The sequence below is a fragment of the Phragmites australis genome, chromosome 18, assembly GCF_958298935.1.
Source record: "Phragmites australis chromosome 18, lpPhrAust1.1, whole genome shotgun sequence".
Taxonomy (NCBI): Eukaryota; Viridiplantae; Streptophyta; class Magnoliopsida; order Poales; family Poaceae; genus Phragmites; species Phragmites australis.
This window is the reverse complement of record NC_084938.1, coordinates 21,409,297-21,430,377: the sequence shown is the minus strand read 5'-3', so window position 1 is coordinate 21,430,377 and position 21,081 is coordinate 21,409,297. Positions and strand designations below refer to the sequence as shown.

Genomic DNA, 21,081 nt, shown 5'->3' with positions numbered 1-21,081 from the left:
GTTTGATGAATTCACCTGCCTTCCATGAGAGCTGCTTGTCCGGAACATCTCCTTCAGATCGCGCACATGCACCCAGATCGGTAGCCAGCAAAGCTCCACCGAACCCGTATCAGAAACCCCATCGTACTCCACCAGGATCACCAAACATCCGCGGAAGAGCCACGGTCCCCCTTCCATTACGCGTTCCCAATCTGCCAGGTAGCGAAACTGCGCTGCAAAGAGGTTGTCTTCAATAGCATGGAATTCCACATCCTTCGCCAGGCTCCAGGCTGCCCGCATATTTCCATATAGTGCACCATGGCTGAAGGTTTTCTCCGTCTGAACCCTAAGGAGGGCCAGCCAATGTGCCTCGTTTTAGATCTACTCGATATCTTCCTCCAACTCCACATCTTCGTCCTCATCGGCCCGAAGATCCAAGTTCTTCAACATCATGTCGATCGGCTCGGTCTTACTCCCATAGCCTTCCAGCGAGATCGGTTTCTTGCCTATCCTGCTGCCCCCGACGTTTGAGGTCGCCGAGTTTTCGCTCGACATGGTGAAAGCGGAAACGTTTTGTTGACATCCAAATTTGATATGTCAGTCTAAAGTCTAATTAGATTATCAAGTATTTTAGTGAGCAAATTATTATTATTGGTTAGCTTAATTTGATTGCCAAATGAATGGGTAGTCGAATATAAATATTCTGATTTAATCAGTTGATGGTTGATTAAACTTAATAATTAGTTACTTAAGTCGATTGGTATGTTGATTAGCCGAGAGAGAAGAGCTAATTGTTGACCAGTTTGTTAAATAAATTAATTCGGTTGGTAAGCAGGTCATTAGCCGAATAAAATATACTAAGCTTAGTGTTATACCGGTGGATGTCTATTTAAGATTAGTGAGAAATCAACTGCTTCAGTTAATCAGGTGTGCTTCAGCAAGTAGATCAAGTCAGGGCATGTACATGCATGCACTCATGTGCCAAAAGAGGGGAAAAGCTCGACGCTCTTGTCTGCATGCATCAGAGAAAGGAAGCAAGAGACGGCAGCGATGGAAGCCCTGACTACTGAAGGTGTTGTCCGAGAGTCAATCATAAAGATGATTATATCACACGTCTATGTTAATGTACTTTTGAATAATATGTTATTTCAAATATGACTACATTTTATATTGATTGGCAAGTATGTGACTGGTTCATAAAAGTCTTTGTTTATATCATTATGTTATTCTTAGTCGATCTCTGGTTGCATATCATTATGATGATACATAAGACCAGCACATGTATTGATTGATGATCATATTTTATGGATCAGGTATATAGATACCAAGTCGATAATGTGGAAATTTATTTTAGAGAACATGATGTTGGATAGACCCATCTTGAGATACTGCTGAGATTATTATTTATGATATGTCACCATTTGTTATCTCAAATGGTGTACCTGCAGGATCATTAGATTTGAGATTGTCATTTATTCCCAGAATGTGTAGTTGCATACTTTGAGGCTGTCCAACGTTGTTCCATAACTGGGTAGTCATAAATGTAGTTTTTGGGTTTGTCATGAAATATGTCGTGGGGTGTGAGCGATCAAGATGGACTTTGCCCCTCCTTATAATGGGAGAGATATCTCTGGGCCCTCGAGGTAGTTGGATCGAGAAAGTACATGGCCATGCCAATATGATTAAAGAGTTAGTCATGATGAATCTACTACTTGATTGAGTGAATGATCGAGCTATCACAAGGGCGGCACGTATCTCGCCTTGAGCTTGACTGGTATCGTGAGGCAAAGGGATCGGTGCATGTGTATATCAAGGTTCAGCCAATATGATCTTTTGTGTATACTCGGGAGTTAACATGTCCTGTTAGGGACCACTGTTGATTTCGGTTTTGAAAGGATTTCTGAATTGTAGCCGTTTGTACATGAACCTAACAAGTCACACACTTAAAGAGTTGGAACAAAACATGCAAATTGGATTCATATATGGGTTTGATTGGATTGTGATTCATGAGAAGTTAGAGTTCTAAAGGGCTTCCAACATAGGAGCTCATTAGCAAGCTCTATATAAGGAGAGGCATGGGTAGGGCGTGCAAAGGTTGAGCTACTTTGAAACCCTCACCGCAACCTTCTACATGATCTCCTAAAACCCTAGCCGCGCGTGCGATGCTAGCACATTGGCGCTCGTCGTTTCTGCCCAGTATGTGTGGATACCGTAGAGGCGTTGTTGCTATTGTGGCACTGATTTTCTCCACGAGTTGATCGCGATGTGTTCGGACTGGTCACCGACCATGGCGAACTGGTCAACGCACCTGCTCGTCTGATCGCGGAGCACAACGCGACCACTTGGATTTGGTCGGACAGCACGACACAACCACTCAAAACTGGTCGAGGATGCGACAGACCTTATCGGGAGTTGGTCGAGGATCATGACCACCTGCTCGGAGTTGGTCGGGGAGCGTGACGTCCTGCGCGGGACTGGTCGCAGATTTGATCGAGAAGTTGCTTGAGGAGTTTGATGCGCATGACGTTAGATTGGACTACTCCAACTCTTCTTCCGTTGCACTGGCGTCAAGCGGTAACGATCTATGATCTCCTACTAGCATGGTTTCCTGGGTGAATGAGGTAAAAAAAATTATTTTAGGCTAACATAGCATGCCTGTTACCCAACAACTACATGCGCTGATTTTCATCTCGGGCTTCTGCGCGCATATAGACAGCGGCAACAGATGCATTGCGAGGCAAAGCACATGCAAGCGAGCGATGGTGATTACGTGGTTCAAGGCTACATACAGCCAAGGCAAGCCGATTTGATGTTAATGCAGCCCCTGAGATTGAAATCATGGTCGAATGCCGTGGTCGGATGCCGTGGATGTGGTGGTTGCTGCTGTGGTCGAGCAATGGAGGGACGTGGTCAGATACCGTGGTCGAGGGTTGTAGATGTCGTGGTCGGGCTTCCGAGTGCCTGGTTGGGCTGCCGCGCCGGATCAATCTTTGTTTGCCTGGCTATCGATAATTGAAGGCCTACGATGGTCAGACTAAAGATATGATAGGTAATAAAAAATAGAATACATGTGTTCGGTTGGGAATTAGAGATAGAGATGTGATTTCTATAGCTAAATAAGAGGTTCTCTTTGATTTCGAAAAGATTGACCGAACATATAGCAAAAAATCGACTTGGTTTCGAAAAGAGAAGTCCTACTCGATTAGGCCAAGTTCAAGCCATCTCTATAAATAATTAAAGGGGTGAATAACCATAATTGACACAAATCAATCTATTATCATGTTTTTTTTATTTTTCTTCTCGTCTACCCTACTTTTCTAACCTCCATTGCTATCGCTCTTGATCTCCACGATCTAGGGCAAACAGTTGGCCGACCGTGCCCCGACACCCAAGTGCAATTTGCTAACGAAGATTCATCGCCGCGGTGACAGACTGGGTTTCTCAGGTGCTGCTCGTCGGGTTAGTTATCATTTACCGATTTGTTCGTAAATCAGTCGCTCGTTGCCACGAAAACACAATAGTTATCACTACTGTTGTACGCCCGGTGCGTAACGCTACGGATTGCACACGAGATACTTAGTGTTTGGCGTGGCATGTTTTCACGTCAACATGTTTGTAGCATCTCCAGAGTTAGTGCGACATGGTACGGAAGTACAGATGGGACGAGCTTGAATGCGCTTGTGTCCGTTGCGTCCGATCACGCCGGCCAGCTCGATTGGCAGCAACCCTACTCGGAGAGCAAACCTAAAAAAGAGCATGGAAAGTGACTAGGAATGGGCATGAGGCTGAGATTGGACTGAGATTTTTCCAAATGTTATTTTAAAAGTTGCTGTTGAAAAATTATTTATAGAAAAGTTATTTTTGAATTAGTTTTTTCAATAAAATGTATAATATATATAATATCTCTCCGAAGCTATAAAAGCTCATTCAAATCCAATTCTGACTTTAAGTAATAATAATATTTTTTCTTCTCAGAATTCTTTTTAAAACAGATTGTTTAGTTCAAATTTTTGCTTCTAAATAGTAAAAGACAGCAAAAACTGAACCAAATAAGACCAATTCTGATGCTCCCCTGCTCTGTGCTTCCCACGCCGAGCGAGCGAGCGCCAGCTTCTGCTTCTGCTTGCAAGGTCGCTATCGGTTACGCCAGGTGCCAATCGCCGAGCAGCGCTCGGGTCTGCTCGTGGCACGGTCCGCTGCACGCATATGCCGGCGGCTATGGCCGGCAGTCGCTGGGAGAACGATGCTACTAGGACCAGAGTTTAGATGCCGGCCAGCTGCAGTTCACAGGACTGGAGCATTCTCGGGCGTCGTAATTTATAATAATTTTACTCTATAGATTTCGTAGATAAATAATATATTTTATAAAAAAAACTTAGTTAAAATCTAACTTCGAAAGCCGAGAAAAAATTATACCTACTATTGCTGAACGAAATGAGTATTAGTTATACAAAAGATGTACGATGTGCCAAGAGATGCGCCGTTTCTACCCAAACGACAACATCAGCACGGACTTCAGCACGAGAAAACCGTAATCCAGTCCTAATAACATACTTGACGAACGGAAATTTTCTCATGAAAATGTGTAAGAGAACACAACCCGACTACACGAGCGTCTAACTTGAGACGGATGCCTTGGTGGCGTGCAGCCATCACCAGTCCAAGTTTTGCGACAGACGTAGAAAATCTCACGAGTTTAACAAACCGTGCGTGTACAATAGGATATACAAAAACAATCACTAAGGGATATTCATTCGAACTTTAAGAATATGAAAAGCAGCACTTCGTAAAAGCTGTCCACTAAAGAGTTACATATCATGGTGGTGTAGTTCCATAATTCCATTTCAATGTAAAACAGGAACAAATTACAACATCAATCCAGTAGAGGATCAGAAGGGTGACAGCTTTACTTTGGTTACTTGGAAGAACCACATTATTATCTCAAAAAGGACTATAGGAAGGCTTGCAACTGTATACGAGCTACAAAAGGCTATCGAGCTGAGACTGCAGATCAGGTATAGACAACATACCGATGGATTGCATTTCGTCAGTGGAGTATTCTGACTTCAGAAGGGACTGCAGCTGTATATGAGCCTCAACAATATTTGTCCTGGGACGAAAGAGAAATGCATTAGAAGAAACACAAGGCACAAAGTGCTTAACTCTTTATTCAGTTTACAGTTAGGGTTCTCTGGGCATTTTGATATAACACAGCTTACATAATAAAGGTTAGTTTTCCAGTTGGTTAGATTCATTAGGTAGTGGTCTAATGTTTCTTTTTTCAGAAGTGCTATTTACTACGTAAAAACCGACAAAAGAGATATAATTTAGTGACGGATCATTCTACGACATGTCACTTTCATAGCCTTGGGTCGGAATCGGATCTTAACACGTCACTAATAATCTGATGTAATCCGTCACTTATCACATTAGTAACAGGTCATAACTACATCCATTACTTATGATATACAAGTGACGGGTCTCCTTACACCAGTTACAAGTGACAAATCATCTTACAACCTATCACTAATAACCTGGTATAGGTAACGGATCTTCCTAGGTCAGTCATAAGTGACGGGTTATATCGCGTCCCATCACTTATCACGTATCATATGTGACTAGTAATCTTATGATCCGTCACTGATGACTTAGCTCTATTATAAGAGCTAACCAATAGTACTGCACGCATAATAGTTACATGACTTAACAGTACTGCACGCACAGTAGATTTGACGATTTTCTTCGGTTCCACTAGAGACTCTAATATCATGTTGATTTGAAGTTTGAATTATTGCTAAGTCTTTAAAGGTTTACATCTTCTCCTTTCCTCCTCCTCTAACCCCTATTTGGTAGATTTTTTATGATTTGAGTTATAATCAACCATTTTACATCTTTATCCAAAATCTTAGTACAAGTAAGTTGTATTTATGTTAAATTTGATAAATTTGATACTAGGTTTGCCCGATCTACCGCGAGATGCTATAGATCTAGAGCATAGGGAATAGAGATTTTCATCCCAAAGGAAGTTAGCCTCGGAACTGCATGTAAGAGTAACTGCGCCTCTAAAGAGATCGATCAACCAGTATTCGCCGTGACTGAGCCAGATACGATTGACCTGCTAAAAGTGCCTACACCCTATAGCTCCATAATCAGGCTTGACAGGTATTACATTGAGGTTGCATGAGGTCAGGTGCTTCCAGATGTCCACATCTAACATACGGTCCCGATACGTGCTGGCTATGCCATAGTTACGGTGGACATGGTACATAGCAGTGCCACTGATCATGTGTTGGAGCTCCCCCCAATGATGAATTCACAACACTGGGTGAAGCTCTTCGTCAAAGGATCCAGTGAAAGAAAGGCGACATCGTGATCTCTAATGCATCCCAATCTAGATGAACTTCAAGTGCACCGCCACCATGCCCCTCACTTCCAGAGAAGGCAGTTTCACTGCCTTCTCCACATCCGGCGACCTCGCTTCTAGCTTCAATTCCATCTCCCCCAAAGAGCCCAAAGAAAAAAGAAAAAAGAAAAAAGAGCCGAGAAGAAAGACTCTTAAGAAGCACCTACTAAAAAGGTCAAAAGTCATTGTACCGGCGAAGCGTAGACTAGTGACCACACAAAATTCCAATATAAGAAGCCCTTGATGACGGTAGATGACCTAACAAGGGCGGGACAAGTATGTGTCAACCTGCATAATTACTATATGCATACTTCTAGAAATACCAAGGCTCAATCCATAGTCGTACAATACAAATGGCATCACTTCTTAACTAAAAACGGCTACTTCCTTACGGGTTTCAATAGCTTATATAACCTCTTCAACCTTGATGTTATGGACGTATCGTTATTACGGATCTTCACATTGCAAGTCCCTTAAAACTGGACATTCATTAATTAATATCATAAGTCTTGAATCTAACTATATTCTTATCTGTAAACACTTGATCAAAGAAACAAAAAAGAACAAAGAGCCCTTCGGATTTCTTGATCCTGCGGCCATTACAATCTCGGTCATCCAACTTCATAGCAACTATATTGTGGACTATGTGACCAGAGCAATGCAACAATATTCCAAAATAAACTACCTGTTAGATGCCCACAGTACCGATGGCCATAGGTCTTACTGTTCATTTGCCTCAAGTGGAATTTGGTGTAGTCCCTTGACTCATCAAAAACAGTAGGACCAAAAGGCAAACCTAGAGAGCGTGATTATAGCGTTGTAAAAGAACTTCTCGACACGTAAGTTCTGTCTGGCTTAATTTACATATTTAATTTTTCTAACATTCAAATATTCCCTAATCTATCCCTCTTTATGCAAGCATTTGACAAATACCTACGAGCTGATCCTGACTACAACGCGAAAGAAGACCGTAGACTGACACACAAAACCAGGTTCACGATAAATGCTACCAAACATATCACCAAATGCTCTTTGTTGCTGTTTTTTCCTTTTGATCTAACAGTAAATTTTTTATTCAATAGCGCTACCAACAACCATCGGACAACGCCTGCGAATTCTATGTTGCGTGAAACATGTTCCTCACGATCCGAGCAAAGAAAATAAAATCCCCCCATATAAGTTCAATACAAGTTTATTCGTAACTAATTTCAGTAATTAGTTTAATTCCATAATAACATGGCATTAGTTACACGTCAAATTATGCAGGATTTTTTAGCTTTTTTTTTTAACAACACTGCACTCCCGAAGATTCGACAACGGATCGTCGACTTTGTGATGTCTAAAGTCATCAACCCACACGGCGAGTTGCACTATAGAAACCCTAGGTTATGAGGTCTTATATAATATGAATTGATTGAAACTTTATAACATTTGTGATTTTGTGATGAATTGATTAGAACTTATAACTTTTGTGATTCTGTGATAAAGTGGGTTCTTATATAAGTGTGTTTGTCGATATGAATTTGAATGCATTGTTGTTGTTTGCAGCGAGAAGACGACTGTCAAATCCTAGCTATGTTCCATAATGCAGCCAGAAAACAGGACAATCTTGCAGGATAATCTACACGTAAATGATGGATAACCTTATTACATATCACTTATGTTAAGTAATAAGTGACGAATAATCTTGTTACCCGTCACTTATGATTTTATATAATGATAGGTTAATAGATTACACATCACTTATATTAAGAGACAAGTGACGGGTAACCTCTTCACCTATCACTTATGTTAAGACATAAGTGATTGGTTACACTTATGTATTTTTCCTCAGCACATGAAAGACGCACATCAGTGACGGATTACAGTTACGACCCATCACATATGACCTCCGTGACGGGTCCTTACCTGTCAATTATGACTAGTCATCAGTGACGCGTTCGATGTGACGGATATCACCCGTCACCCATAGCCTTTATTCATGTGGTGGTTTCACCTTCTTATACCCAATTTATTAAAAGTTATACAAGCATAACACCAAAGGTAGAAAAAAATATAAATACCATTCACCAAGCATGCACCATAGCACATTCTAAACAGCTGCATCGAGCCATTCACCATACGCATTCATTAGGTTTATCAGCCTTATATGTATCTAACTAAGCAACAAGGAATTACAGATCAAAATATTCTATATGATAATTGGAAAATGCAATGATTAATTTCCAAAATGGTGGTTTCTTACTGAAGTGGAAAATATGCTCGATTATAAAGGTTAGAATTAATTCATTGTGTTGGTTGTAGGTGGGCATAACTCAGATTTGGAGTTCACATGCTTCAACAGGTCACATACAGATAATCCAGATCGACATTAGGCATTGGTAGCCCAGGACTAGTATGTATAAAACACACGGTCCGATTGTTTGGATCTATATACGTCGGACCTGTTTGTGCTGAATAATGGGCATAGGGAAAAATATGCTGATCTTGGCTGAATTAAACCTTACCTTGCACTAAGTTCATAATTCCCGAATATTCCTTGAAAAGCTAGAAGGAAAAGAAAAACAAAGGTAAATGGTCTATGGACGTGAGACGGAGATCCTTACTTTATAGGTTTGAATAAGATCATTCGTGTAGATGGATTTTGCAAATACAACCTCATCCTGATCATAACATTGGGTAAATCTTGTTGAATAGTGGCGGCAACCTGTTTGGGGAAAAGGATCTTCCGTATGACATTGGGAAAAACAAGAAAACACAGCTCATTGCATCATATACTGAAAAATTGAAGTGCACCTTTTGAACAAGCTCTGCAACTTTATCAGGAGAAGCAAATGCTTGAGTCTTCAGAGGTTTTGCTAAAACCGAATCCAACTTCTGATTCTGGCTACCGGAGGACAGTGCAACTTTAACGGCAGTTACCTGCCACACAGTCATGTCATGACCACATTAGACTATAGTAGACAGAAGTGATAAAAGGGAGTTACATATTAGTAGACATTACAATTTCTAACAATATAGCTTGCACTATACTCTTACCAATGGTATAAAATGGTACCTGACACTAGGGACTTTCCAGTAGTACAAGGGCTACTCACACACCTAAAAGGAGCTCGACAAACTACAGTGATTACAGAGGAACAAAGTGCAAAGCCCCATCGCTCTTAGTGCCATACAACTAAAGGTTTTTCGGGGGCTTCATGGGATGATGGGATAGTAAACACCTAGCAACAGTTCGAGACAAACTACAGGTACTGCAGAAAGTCAGAAATATAAAAGGAAAGCCCCAAAGTCTTAAATGTAATAAAGTGTGCAGATGGCTAGATTTTGTTACCTTAGTAACAAAAGAAAGCATTGGGTCCACTACTAATTTAGTGATGGACATTATAAACTCCTCACATGTAGCTTTGAGGCTTTTCTCCAATTCCTGAAATAAAAGATCAATAGCTAAATAAGCCAAAATCAAAGGAAGCTGAAAATATGCGAGCAGCTAGAAAACAATCAAGCCTATCAGATAAATATCCCCTACTTTATCTATTTAGCAAGTGGCACAATTTCGTTCCGTTTTGAGTATCATACGTGCAGGACATAGGCGGTTACTGCCCTGTAGCAGTACAGCTACAGCCGATTTAGATGGAAGGCTTAGGAATTAAGAAATAAAGGAGGTTTTCAGATTAGGTAGGAGATAGAATTATTTGAGGAAGGAGATAAAGTCAGTTTAGCAATAGAATAGGAGTTGGTTTAGGAAAGTAATATTTGGAATACGGCATGGACTCTCCAGGCTAGCCATGTACCCGCCCTATTTATAGAGGGTGCATCCAGGAGAAAAGCAAGCAAGAAGAATTAATCTAGTCTTCCTCAATATTTTGAGTCTCCTTAATCTATAGTCTAATCCCTCATAACAGCCGACATTACCTGGCTATCGTCCTGGCAGATGTTTATCCCTCTTATGATCATAGGACCCTAACATATGCACAGTACTGTGAAGGTGTGGAGTGCATGCATATATCTGCACTTTTTAGATTTACATAATATGGAATACCAAATTTCTAGGAGATGCTAATGTATCTTCAAATTTGAGGTCAAACAGCAAAAGGAGTCACATCAAGTTAGTTACTTTTCTGGCATCAATTTGGTTCTCCAAAACGCGGGGAGAAAAGGTCCTAGCTAGTGATGTTGACCTTGACCAATCAAACAATGAGACCTGCCCCCTGAGAATCCTTCTTAGGTGATCCTGTAAAAATTAATTTGCTGCAATTAGCAATCAGAAACGATCTATGCCGGATGAAATACAATGATCGTATGGTAAATACCAATTCAAACTAAAACAATAATGAACAGTGGAGTAGACCTAAGAATTTCATTTCAGAGAATCAAAATAAAGAATATAAAGTTTTGAAAGGTACATATATCTACAATGTTAATATACTCTTGCAACCACGAGGGTCAAGTAAAAAAAGTCCCATGCATGAAACAACATGTATAGGATAAACAATTAATACTCCATATGGAAGGAACTAAGCTGCATATACCAGCAAATGGGAGAAATCCAGCTCCTTATGTGTGACAGAGAACTCAATATTGAATGGAGCAATCTGAACACATGTAAAATACCGTATGAGCTACGAGATGAATTAATGAGTAAGATGAATTTTTCTGTACAGGGTAATAGATAGGGCCACCTGTTCCCTTAAAATGAGGAGGTGCTTAATTAGAAAAAGCTGGCCATCTATTGGGGTTGCTTTCTTTGAGATGACCTTGCTTGCACTCTGTTCACAACATGAATAGAGTGTTTCTCAGAATAACAAACAGTAAGACAATACATCATAGTATATAAACTGTAATTAGTGTGTTCTCAAGATCCCATGGAAAATAAGAAAAGGAGTGAAGAATTGTACAGAAACCTGAAGAGATGTTGAGCAAACTTCTACAGCTTCCTGGTGGCAGTCAGAGTAATATATCTCTTGTCAAATAGAATAAAAAGGGAACCAACCAGTAAATGGAAGATTTAGCAAGACAAATGGTCTTAGCTATGAGAGGTCCAATACCTGGGCTAATCCAGTAAAGACAGAAGGCTCCAAGCAGCGATATAGCTTTGATAGGCACGAAACTGTTTTCTCCAATGGTCTGTACCATGTCACATATATGTCTGAGTTGTCACCAACCTACGGGTTGAAACAAATGGATCTAGTTATCCTTCCACCATGGTGAATAGACCAGAACTTATTCAGTAATAAGAACCATGTGCTGTCTTAAAAAAAATGTAACTGCTAGGTATGAAAGTGAAAGAGGCAATAGTGGTACATAGGAGAAGTAAGAGAGGAAGCCTGTCTATTAGCCTAAAACTACATGTCTTAAATATGATGGAACTGATATAAACATGGAAAGAGTAAGTTTCAATTGAAGTGAGAAGCAAGCTAACAGTAGCTTTTGAAGTCGCATCCACAGATCGCTCAAGCTTTCCAGGATAATCCAGATCTTCATCAGAAGGGCGGAAATTTGCAATCTGAAAAAAGTATGACAATAAAGATTAAACAAAATTACAGTAAATTAAAAATACTGTAGTTGCTCAAAGCCCTAAGCACATATAAAGTAATATTTTATAGGGACAACAAAGGAAAGGGCAAGATTGTAAACACAGCATATTGTTACTTCGGAAGAAGACATTAGAGACTGCTGCATGTGTGTGTATCTTATGCACTTTACATACACTTGTTCCACAATCCACTACACATCCTACATGTTAGTGTGGGAAGTAGAAGCTATGTAGAGGAAGGAAAAAGTTTAGACTTACCCCCCAAATAACAAAAAGGAAAAGTGAATGCTATCTTATGAGCTCAGGTTTGTCCACGTTTATTCCAATCAATTCTTGGAAGGTCACCAATTTAATCCTTTCAGCCAGACTTAGCCTTCAACACAGTATCCGGACCCTTCATGTCATGTTTAAAGGGGCTCAAGCTTAACTACAAGCCATGTAAGAACATATGCTGGAGGGCATCTTAAGGGTGTCATTACAGATATGGCTTAGGCTTGTCCAAATTTAACTGGAACTCAAGGGAACTATACTTATAATCCAAACAAGAGCCTCCAAATATCACTCTATTTCTTTTCTTTGGATAGTGCTAACAAATACGTATGATGTCCAGTGCATAAACCTATGGTCACATGTGGCACTATGTCCACTCAACTACTCTTGTTTACACAGAGAACTAGAATGAGAACAAAGTGGTTCAAATGAGTATTGTGTTTTTTAGTGACTAAAGTGACCATCTTGATTACCAAGTTTCAGGTTCTCACAGGATGTCACGTCAGAATATTGCAGGTTAAAGTACAAACTGAACATAATTCTACACGGCAATTGATCTGAATATTAAGGAACAATGCTCGTACAATATATGGAAGAAAATATATTGCAAATATGTGCGCAGCAGCCAAAAAAGAATGCTGACAGAAAGAACATAGTCATCCATCAAGAAAAGGACATCTAGAATACTACCTCTTCACGGATATGAGTCCGAGCACAAAATGCTAACCGCTCATGAACATCGGCGAGTATCCTTTGCAATATTGGACGGAGACCGGCTACTGATTCACCACGTCTACTCAGTTGTTCTCCTAGTACTTCAACTTTCAGAATGTCAACAAGTTCACAGAGAGAATCAATATGTCCTTCGTATATCAGTCTAGGCCTCAGAGTATCATACAAGTATGTGCACCTGAATAAAAATATATTTTATTAATGGCCTTACTAAAAAATAATCGTTTTGTAATGAGCATTCAAATCAGACAAGAGACCCATGAGTCTAACTCTAGTCCAACTAATCACAGACCTACACACCACACGATGCGGAGTCTCAGAAGGGACTGGCTCGTAATGGAGAAGTGTTGTGGGAAGAGAAATAGATGGCTTGGCAGTGATAGGCGGCAGCGATGCAGAGATTGAGTAATTGGGTTACACCCCCTTCACTCAAGTCACTCCCTTGTGTCTGGAACTGGTCATCTGCCAGCTTGATCCAGGGTAGTAGTAATTCTCGTCTATTCTATCCCTCCTCTTTGATGGTGGGCTGTAGCTGCCAGGCAGCAAGTTACTCGCCCAGCCCTGGCAAGTCCACATCTAGTCAACCAACCCTGGCAAGTAGGAGGCTCCAGTCGACCGTACACGGGAGATTGGATGAGTAATCGTCAATTGATCAATGACTCAACAACAACGTTAATCATACTTGTCAAATCGGCATTTTGGGATGCAAGCACTGCTAGTTTCCCACAGGGCACTGGCAATGCTAATTTCCTAGTATAAAATGGGTGAACATCCTGTCCCACATGATCAAATTGTTCGGAAATGAGTCCCTATTAATGGAGTTCTGGTATGAAACTGTATACAACTTGCAATCTAAGTTTTAGGATCTGTTACTAGGTTATTGATCTGTCCGAAGTAACTCCTATGTTTCTCAAATCAAGTTTGGTGAATTTCACAAACTAATCACCTCAGTGAAAAAATAAGTTTGCCAGCATGGCTGCATATACAAATATTGCAACACATCATGAGGGAGAATAAAATAACTTACAGTGGGTCCATCAAAGGAGCCATACTTGAAACATCTGCAGCAGATGATGGGAAGAAGTGAGCAAAAATTTGATGCTCAAACTGGCATGCCTGGCAAGCAACACAAAAACTAGTAAATATGTTTTTCTAGCAATCAAACAGAAGGAATGGTTCAACATTAGAAAAAAGAAAGAAAATACACATGCGTGGTACACAGCAGCTGACAATATAAGTGCATAATACTCACTAAGCATGCATTGCAAGCATTTAATATTAAGCCAGTAAATATTCACAAAGTGGGATGAATCAACATCTCTAGTTTAGAGATAGTTTAAACATGCCAGTACATGTAGCCACTGAATCTCTTTTGCCTTTTAGTATGCTATCATGTTTTCTAATACTACCATGATTGCAAGTTGCAACTTTCAAAAACAACATTTCAGTACAGAAATGAAATCTAAACAGGATGTTAGCAAGTATGTAGTTACCTCCATCAGATAGGCACAGCCAGACCTTGTTAAAGAAGGTAAGGCCTCTTTTCTAGCGAACTCCGAGATTCGTTGCTGCACCATGCCTCGTACCTAGCAGTCATATCAAAGTGTTAAAACTTAAGAGACAACCGAGTTGAGGTGAAAACAGAGTGCAAAGGAAATGTCCTTTTAACTTACCAAGTACAACCTCTGCTCACAGAACAAATTGTGACACTCAGAAAGAATCTGCGCGTACTCCTTCCTAGAAGATCTACTTTCAATTTCACCTAATATCGGTTTTAGCTGGTTCACAAAAATAGAAAAAATATATCATAACTGTCATGTCAGATGCTATTAGAAACTACATAATATAATATCATCCATGTCCACAATTGGATTAAGATTCTCTCACGCAATCTGCATATCATATAATGCAAAGTTATACCTCACTAGCTGCCGCCTTGAAGCGAACATATATAAGAGATGCCTCCACACCCTCTGTGACAATGTTTTTGCCAGAATTGCTGCCTCGGATTGCAGCTTGAACCTGCAAGGTTCAACCAAGTACAGGTATCATCTATAGCTGTCTGTTACTTCACTCTTACTACCAAGGAAATGCACCTGGGAATCACCTGGGATGAAGCACCTTTAAGTATTGACAGCACATGTGACCGAATCATACCTAGTGCACGAGACTGCATATAAAGAGAGGATAATTATCAGGTTATGTGCTCTAGTTCTTTATGCTATGAGTGTAGCTATTGGATTACTAGTAGTCATTTACTTGAAGTTGACGAAACTTGACCAAGTAAACAGCAGATTCAGCATATTGTAGATTGTTTTCAACGTATCTACAATTAGAAACAGGGGAAGTTGCATCAGCTATGGAAACCTTAGTACTAAGATCAAACACAAAGCGTTACTATGCAGCTACAACTTACGAGATACAATCATCAAGGCGCTTCAACAGAGGGAGAAACTGTTCATTTCCGATGTTCATGTTTTGAGAATAAAAGCTGCTTGAGACCTGTAAAACAAAACTAGGTACTGAGCTTACATGAACTAGATTATGCACACATATATGACAAAGCAATTCAAAAGGATTCATGTATCATCAGCTAAAGAGTGGATATATTGGGAACGCTGCAGCTCAATGACTTCTTTGTTACTATCCTACACGCTGTAAGCCAGTAATTATTCTTAATATTTGATTATTATACCATGACACACCCACTGCGAAGTACTTACTATTTGCTCACAGATGTTATGGGTTGTGTTATGGCCATGGGCCAGGCCCATGCAGCAGGTTAAGTTAGGAACAAGCCATAAATTAGGAATAAGTCAAATAAAGTAATAGATTATCTAGTTAGGAAAGTGATGAGGTTTGTTAGGAAATTAGAGTTGGAGATCGCACGCGTTAAGTCAGTCCTCCCTATATATAAGGGACCCCATGTACTCCATTGGAATCAAGCAATGAATCTAAAGTTAGTCTAAGCCTCAGAGCCTCTTCTGGCTCGTCGGGGAGAAGCCCTGTCAGTGCTGGTTGAGGGCGAGTGCCTTATCCCATGGTCTTCGGACCCTTACCCTAGTCCATCCATAATACAGAAAATTGAAATTATTTTATTTTAGTATCCACCTACATTAAGACAGGTAAGTTGGAAGAACAAGTATGCACTGATGTTCACATGCTTCATCAAAACATACTACTCCCTCTCTCAGTTTCACAAATATGAAGCCAACACGCATTTACACGGTCAAAGTTTGGAAAATTTTGAACAATAACTGATTCTCTAGTATATTCGTGTGGCAATGTAAAAAAATAGTACAATCATGCTGACAACATATTTATAATTTTATTAGGAATCCGGACATTATTTAGTGGTCAAATTTTGATCCAGAAGATCATGTTGAAATCAAATAACTCAAACCTCCTTTTTTCAATTGAAGAAGTATACAACTCAGCTGCTAACTTGATACTGGCGCTGAACTATTTCAGTAGCAGAAATGGCAACACGAACGTATCATCCACTATGCTACACTACATTGACAGGATATATGTTTGAAACTTCACATACTGGCACACTACAGTTCAGCTGTCTGTCTTTCTCTGGTTTGCAAGCAGCTGCACTTAACAACTACCAAGCTACAGTTCACTTTTAGTCAAAAGAAAAGGCCAAAATTGGGGTGCCAAAGCGCATCACACTTTTTTATAGCACACCGCACTATACAGTGGAAAAGTGTTCATTCATCAACCAAACATGCTCTAGATCTTGCAGATATGGAATATTCTTAACAACACCAAACATCCGGACCTAGGGGACATACCCACCAACACAGATAACTATATAAAATTAACTACAAGATTGCAACACAGGGTGTAAGGCGCACAGTTCAGAGCCTCCATTGGAATTAAATACATTACTCAAGACAGCCTAATACTAGTTTGTGTTTTTCACAAATCCACAGGCTGCAATAATTAACAAAGTTGTAGAAACTTTAATTACTTTATTAATTTGGTAAACTTTCACCTAATGCAATCAGATAAATTTCATATTTAATCTGTTACATAGCGTGGTAAATTCGACACAGGTTACTCTGGTGTGAGCTGTAGAAGCCATTGAACAAGTATTGACTAGATCTCATGTTTTGATAAATAGAACAAAAAATCCTTTGTAAGATGCCAACTAGGGTCACCAAACCTTACATTTTCCAATTCATCAAAGTAGTTGAGCCTACTTCGAAGTGCTTCTGCAAACTCAATCAGCCTTTGTTTTTCAACCAACTGCACCATCATTAGAAAGAATGCTCAATCGACCAAATAGTAAAAAAAAAATTAGGAGAGAAAGTAGAAAGATGTGAAAACAAGCTTATGCCACTAAATATTCCATTCAATATCAATGAAACATTAATATTGTTGTTTGTTAAAAAGTAAAGTGATGCCAGCATCCAGTATATCAAATGAAGTGTTTGGTTTCGTAGATCAGAATCCACTTACTAAATACAGAAGAAATGTCAGCCTTTTTCAGTTTATTTTCTAGATTATTGCCAGAACACTATGCCAACCTAGAAGAACCTGTCAAAATTAGGATGTGGATTGATACCCCATACACCCCATGTGGTAGAAACAATATGGAGGTTATCTTGTGTACTATGGCATGGCTTAATTTATTTTGTGGATTTTACACATAATACTCAACACGGATACACAAAAAAAAAATGTGTGTATGAGAAATTTCCTTCTATGTAATACTAATTGCATCAGCAATGAAGCTCCAACATGTATCAAAAAGTGGATCATTAACTGAAATACAAGCTAACAAGCAGAACAAAGAGTTTTTTCCTTTCTCGTAGCCTAATAAGTCTCGCATATATAAGGCATGTAAAATGCACCATACGATCTATGTTATCTTGTGAAGTCTCAGTGATATTCATGAAACTCTTCCAGATGGCATGGCATATATGCACAAGTCATGGAGGTTCAACTTTTTTTTTCTGGTGGATATTTCACTATCAAAGAGTTGAATTGCATTAACACAACTACAAGAACGATTCCAACACAAGTAACTAGCTAGGGCAAAAGGGACATACAAGTTGATCGCAGGCATCATGCAAAGTTTTTGTCTTTGTGGCAACGCTCAAGTGCAAGGACTGTAGTTCTTCAAATAAGTTCAACGTGTCATCAACCTGCACAAATATACTTTAAAAGGTTAAACTAAAAGGGGCAAAGATGTATGTTTGTTACACCTTTTTCAACATAAACCAGTAAAAAGTTTCGCAGGCCTACTTGCTTAAGGATACCATCACATGTGTTGACACGCTCCTGTAATGTATTCTCGTAGAGGCGATACTTTTCCTCCATCTGTCAATGAACCAGAGGTGAACAAACTTGCAATGTCATCACAATCTTTCCATCACCAAAAGAAATAGTGACATTAAACAAACCTCAGATTTCATAGCCGACTCCAGTTCTGCAAACCACTTGTAGAACTGCAGGAAAGACAAGTGTAATTTCAAAATTCCCTCATCAATGAAAGGTTACAAGTAGTACTACAGCAGCCATTAAGCAAAAGTCAAGGAACAGGAGAATGAAAACCAACCTGATGGGTATTCACCAAGACTGCGTCCATTGCACTAGCCTCCTCCAAAGCGGACTCTTTCTCTGGCACGACCGCACCTCCATCCTTCCCCAAACTCTTTTCCTGATACAACACCCAGAAAATACATTTAGTCTAACTCAATGCCAATGTCATGCATCCACGACTAACCCAAACCGAAACAAAGGGGAAAATAAAACAGGTCAAAAATGGAAATGGATCGCCGTGTACTACAGAATATCACAAGCAGCCATTCAACGAAATTACCCTCCAAGGTTAAAGCTGCACTTTGAGAACCTACTTGACACGACAAATTTTCAACCCCCCAAAAAAAACCCAGATTTTACTCAAGGCAAGGAATATTTTTACCCTCTGTTCCTAGACGAAATCACCTAAACCCTGCACTGCCAACTCAAACAACTTCACGGGGCTCTAGTGCAGCCCAGGCACAGAATTTTCAGCACGAACTACTAAGTCAAGTTATGGCGCTACGAAATCCTAACATTTGCCCATTCAAGCAAACAACGCATATAATTCCGGAAACAATTATCACCAGATTGGCCAGGAACGGCCGCTCGGCCACGGCATGGGAGAGCGCGGCGATCGCGGCCTTCTGCTGCTCCGTGAGCGGCGCGTTCTGCAAGGGCAAAAACAAACGTCAGATCCACCGAACCGCCGATCGCGCCATTCGAGATCTCAGCCTCCCCCGCCCCACGCCCAGATCTACGCTCGGGACGAGGACGACGGGAGGGCACGGAGGAGGGCGGGCGACCGACCTGCTCCCAGGTGGAGGCGAAGTTGTAGCCCTTGGAGACCGCCCCCGACTTGGGCAGCGCGGCAGCCGTCGCCGGCGTCGTTGTCGCCATGGGCGCGTGCTCCGCGCGGCTCGCGTCAAGCGGGGGGAAGCGGAGCGAGTGATCGGGCTTGGACTAGCTGTGTAGTGTAGTGCGGGCTCACCAGCTCAGGGGAAATGGGCTTTGTTTGGACCAACCGTTAACGGGCCGCATTGCCCGTAAACTCTAATGGGCTTATCAGTGGACCTTGGTAGAGTTTTTTATATTTTTATATTTTTTTTATTAAAAAATTAAATAAATAGATTTCTCGTGGAAAAATTTGCAAAACTAAGAGCCTGCAGCCCCCTAAGAGGGCGGTTAGGCCTGCTTACCACCTCCTGGGAGGGCGAGTAGCCTAACCACCCCCTCAGAGGGTCTGGGAGGGCGGTTAGCAGCCTTGCCGCCCTCTGAGTAGGTGGTAATGGCATATTTTTTGCTAAAAGTTACAAAAATTTGTGTATTTTGTCAAAATTTAAAATAGGGAATTTGCAAAAATTGGAATTAAAAATGTTGAAGAGTAGTGAAAACGGTATACTGAGGAAGCAATAATTTGGAATACGTTACGTAATTTTCAGAGGATAAAAAAGCAGTATTTGTGAACAAATTGTATATGTGAAGCACTCGCAGCATATTACGCAGGTATGAGATTGCAAACGGTGACAAACATAAGATTAAACATATGGTGGAAAACATTATACTAGACTGTAACCACGACGACACGACGAGGAAAAGAAGGTGGCATGTACGGTTTGCACAAAGACCTATTTATTAGTGCGCCGCTCCTAATCATAACATGCCTTATGGAGTAGAAATATGTCGGGTTACATTAGATACTCTCTACTGAGTGCATCTAAGATATTTTCCCTTTCGGAAGGCACCGGGACTTGCCGCCTTAGCACGGCGGGCTCTCTCTTGCTTCCTTGTCCTCTCAGCCTCCCGAGCCTGAGCCACAGTATGGTCGTGCGCCTCCTTCCTCATGCGCCCTTCTTCCTGCCGCTTTAGGCGAAGTTCCTCTTGATGTTGCTCGTACTCCCGACGTGCGTAAGCTTCCCTTCTCCACCTCATGGTCATATCGACCCACTGCTTCTGTTCCTCATTTTGCTCATTATCGAGCCATTGAATAAAATCACAAAGAGGTGGAGGGGACTGAACAAATAGAACGAGATAATCGGTTAGTAAAACAGGGTGCGAAATCGGCATAGATGTGGCTAATATTTGTTGCTATACCCGTAGATACTCATATGTTTCATGTTGAGGCTTGTCATATTGGTAGTTGGCACACATGAAGAAGCGCAGTCCATAGGTGTATGAGATGTCCTGGGACTCACGAAGCCTGCAACGGTCACCATAGAAGCACATCGGTGGTTTGATACCTTGAGGGATGAAAATCCCCCAATGTTTCTTTGGTGGGCTTGGTAGAGCTAAGTAAGATATTGCACTTGAGAGATCTGAAAAATGAGTGGTGCATCAACGTATGAAGGTTCGGCTATTTATGGTGGGGGAAGCCAGGAGCATTGGATTTCCTCTTGAAGAAAGGAGTGAGTGGAAGGGTCTCAGAGGGTGGCAGGAGCATTGGATTCCATCTTGAAGAATGGGAAAGTTATTGGAGAGAGATTCCATGTGTATTGGTACCTGTGTTGTCATTTATTTTGGGATAAAAGTTGTCCGGTGTTGTCACTTGTTGTCTAAAGCTTGCGCAAGGAGACGTGTGTTGTCATTTCATGGTTAAAGTTGAGCGGTCATATCGTTTGTACAGATT

The 21,081-nt window shown here is 40.7% G+C and overlaps 1 protein-coding gene across 1 annotated transcript; it reads right to left on the bottom strand.

Annotated features, from left to right (window-relative positions):
• Nucleotides 1–4,739: 4,739 nt before the first annotated feature.
• Nucleotides 4,740–19,418, bottom strand: LOC133898773 (conserved oligomeric Golgi complex subunit 3-like). The gene is made up of 25 exons (XM_062339486.1): nucleotides 19,266–19,418; nucleotides 19,043–19,126; nucleotides 18,493–18,594; nucleotides 18,338–18,382; nucleotides 18,180–18,254; nucleotides 17,984–18,079; nucleotides 17,100–17,177; nucleotides 15,337–15,422; nucleotides 15,180–15,246; nucleotides 15,028–15,090; nucleotides 14,841–14,942; nucleotides 14,594–14,698; nucleotides 14,414–14,506; nucleotides 13,948–14,036; nucleotides 12,879–13,098; nucleotides 11,805–11,888; nucleotides 11,431–11,547; nucleotides 11,287–11,319; nucleotides 11,065–11,151; nucleotides 10,915–10,977; nucleotides 10,500–10,616; nucleotides 9,717–9,809; nucleotides 9,179–9,304; nucleotides 8,989–9,089; nucleotides 4,740–5,089 (listed from the first exon to the last, which is right to left on the bottom strand). Exons 1-25 carry the CDS (start codon nucleotides 19,353–19,355, stop codon nucleotides 4,960–4,962), a joined length of 2,346 nt encoding a protein of 781 aa, XP_062195470.1. The 5' UTR covers nucleotides 19,356–19,418; the 3' UTR covers nucleotides 4,740–4,959.
• Between the last annotated feature and the right edge of the window lie 1,663 nt (nucleotides 19,419–21,081).

Excerpts from the sequence above, each read along its gene's own strand:
- LOC133898773 (XM_062339486.1), bottom strand. The coding sequence starts at position 19,355 with ATGGCGACAACGACGCCGGCGACGGCTGCCGCGCTGCCCAAGTCGGGG. Across the intron at positions 11,548-11,804 it reads ATGCGACTTCAAAAGCTACT|GTTGGTGACAACTCAGACAT; the intron begins GTTAGCTTGCTT and ends TTCAACCCGTAG. Across the intron at positions 9,810-10,499 it reads ACCAAATTGATGCCAGAAAA|GAATTGGAGAAAAGCCTCAA; the intron begins GTAACTAACTTG and ends CTTTTATTTCAG.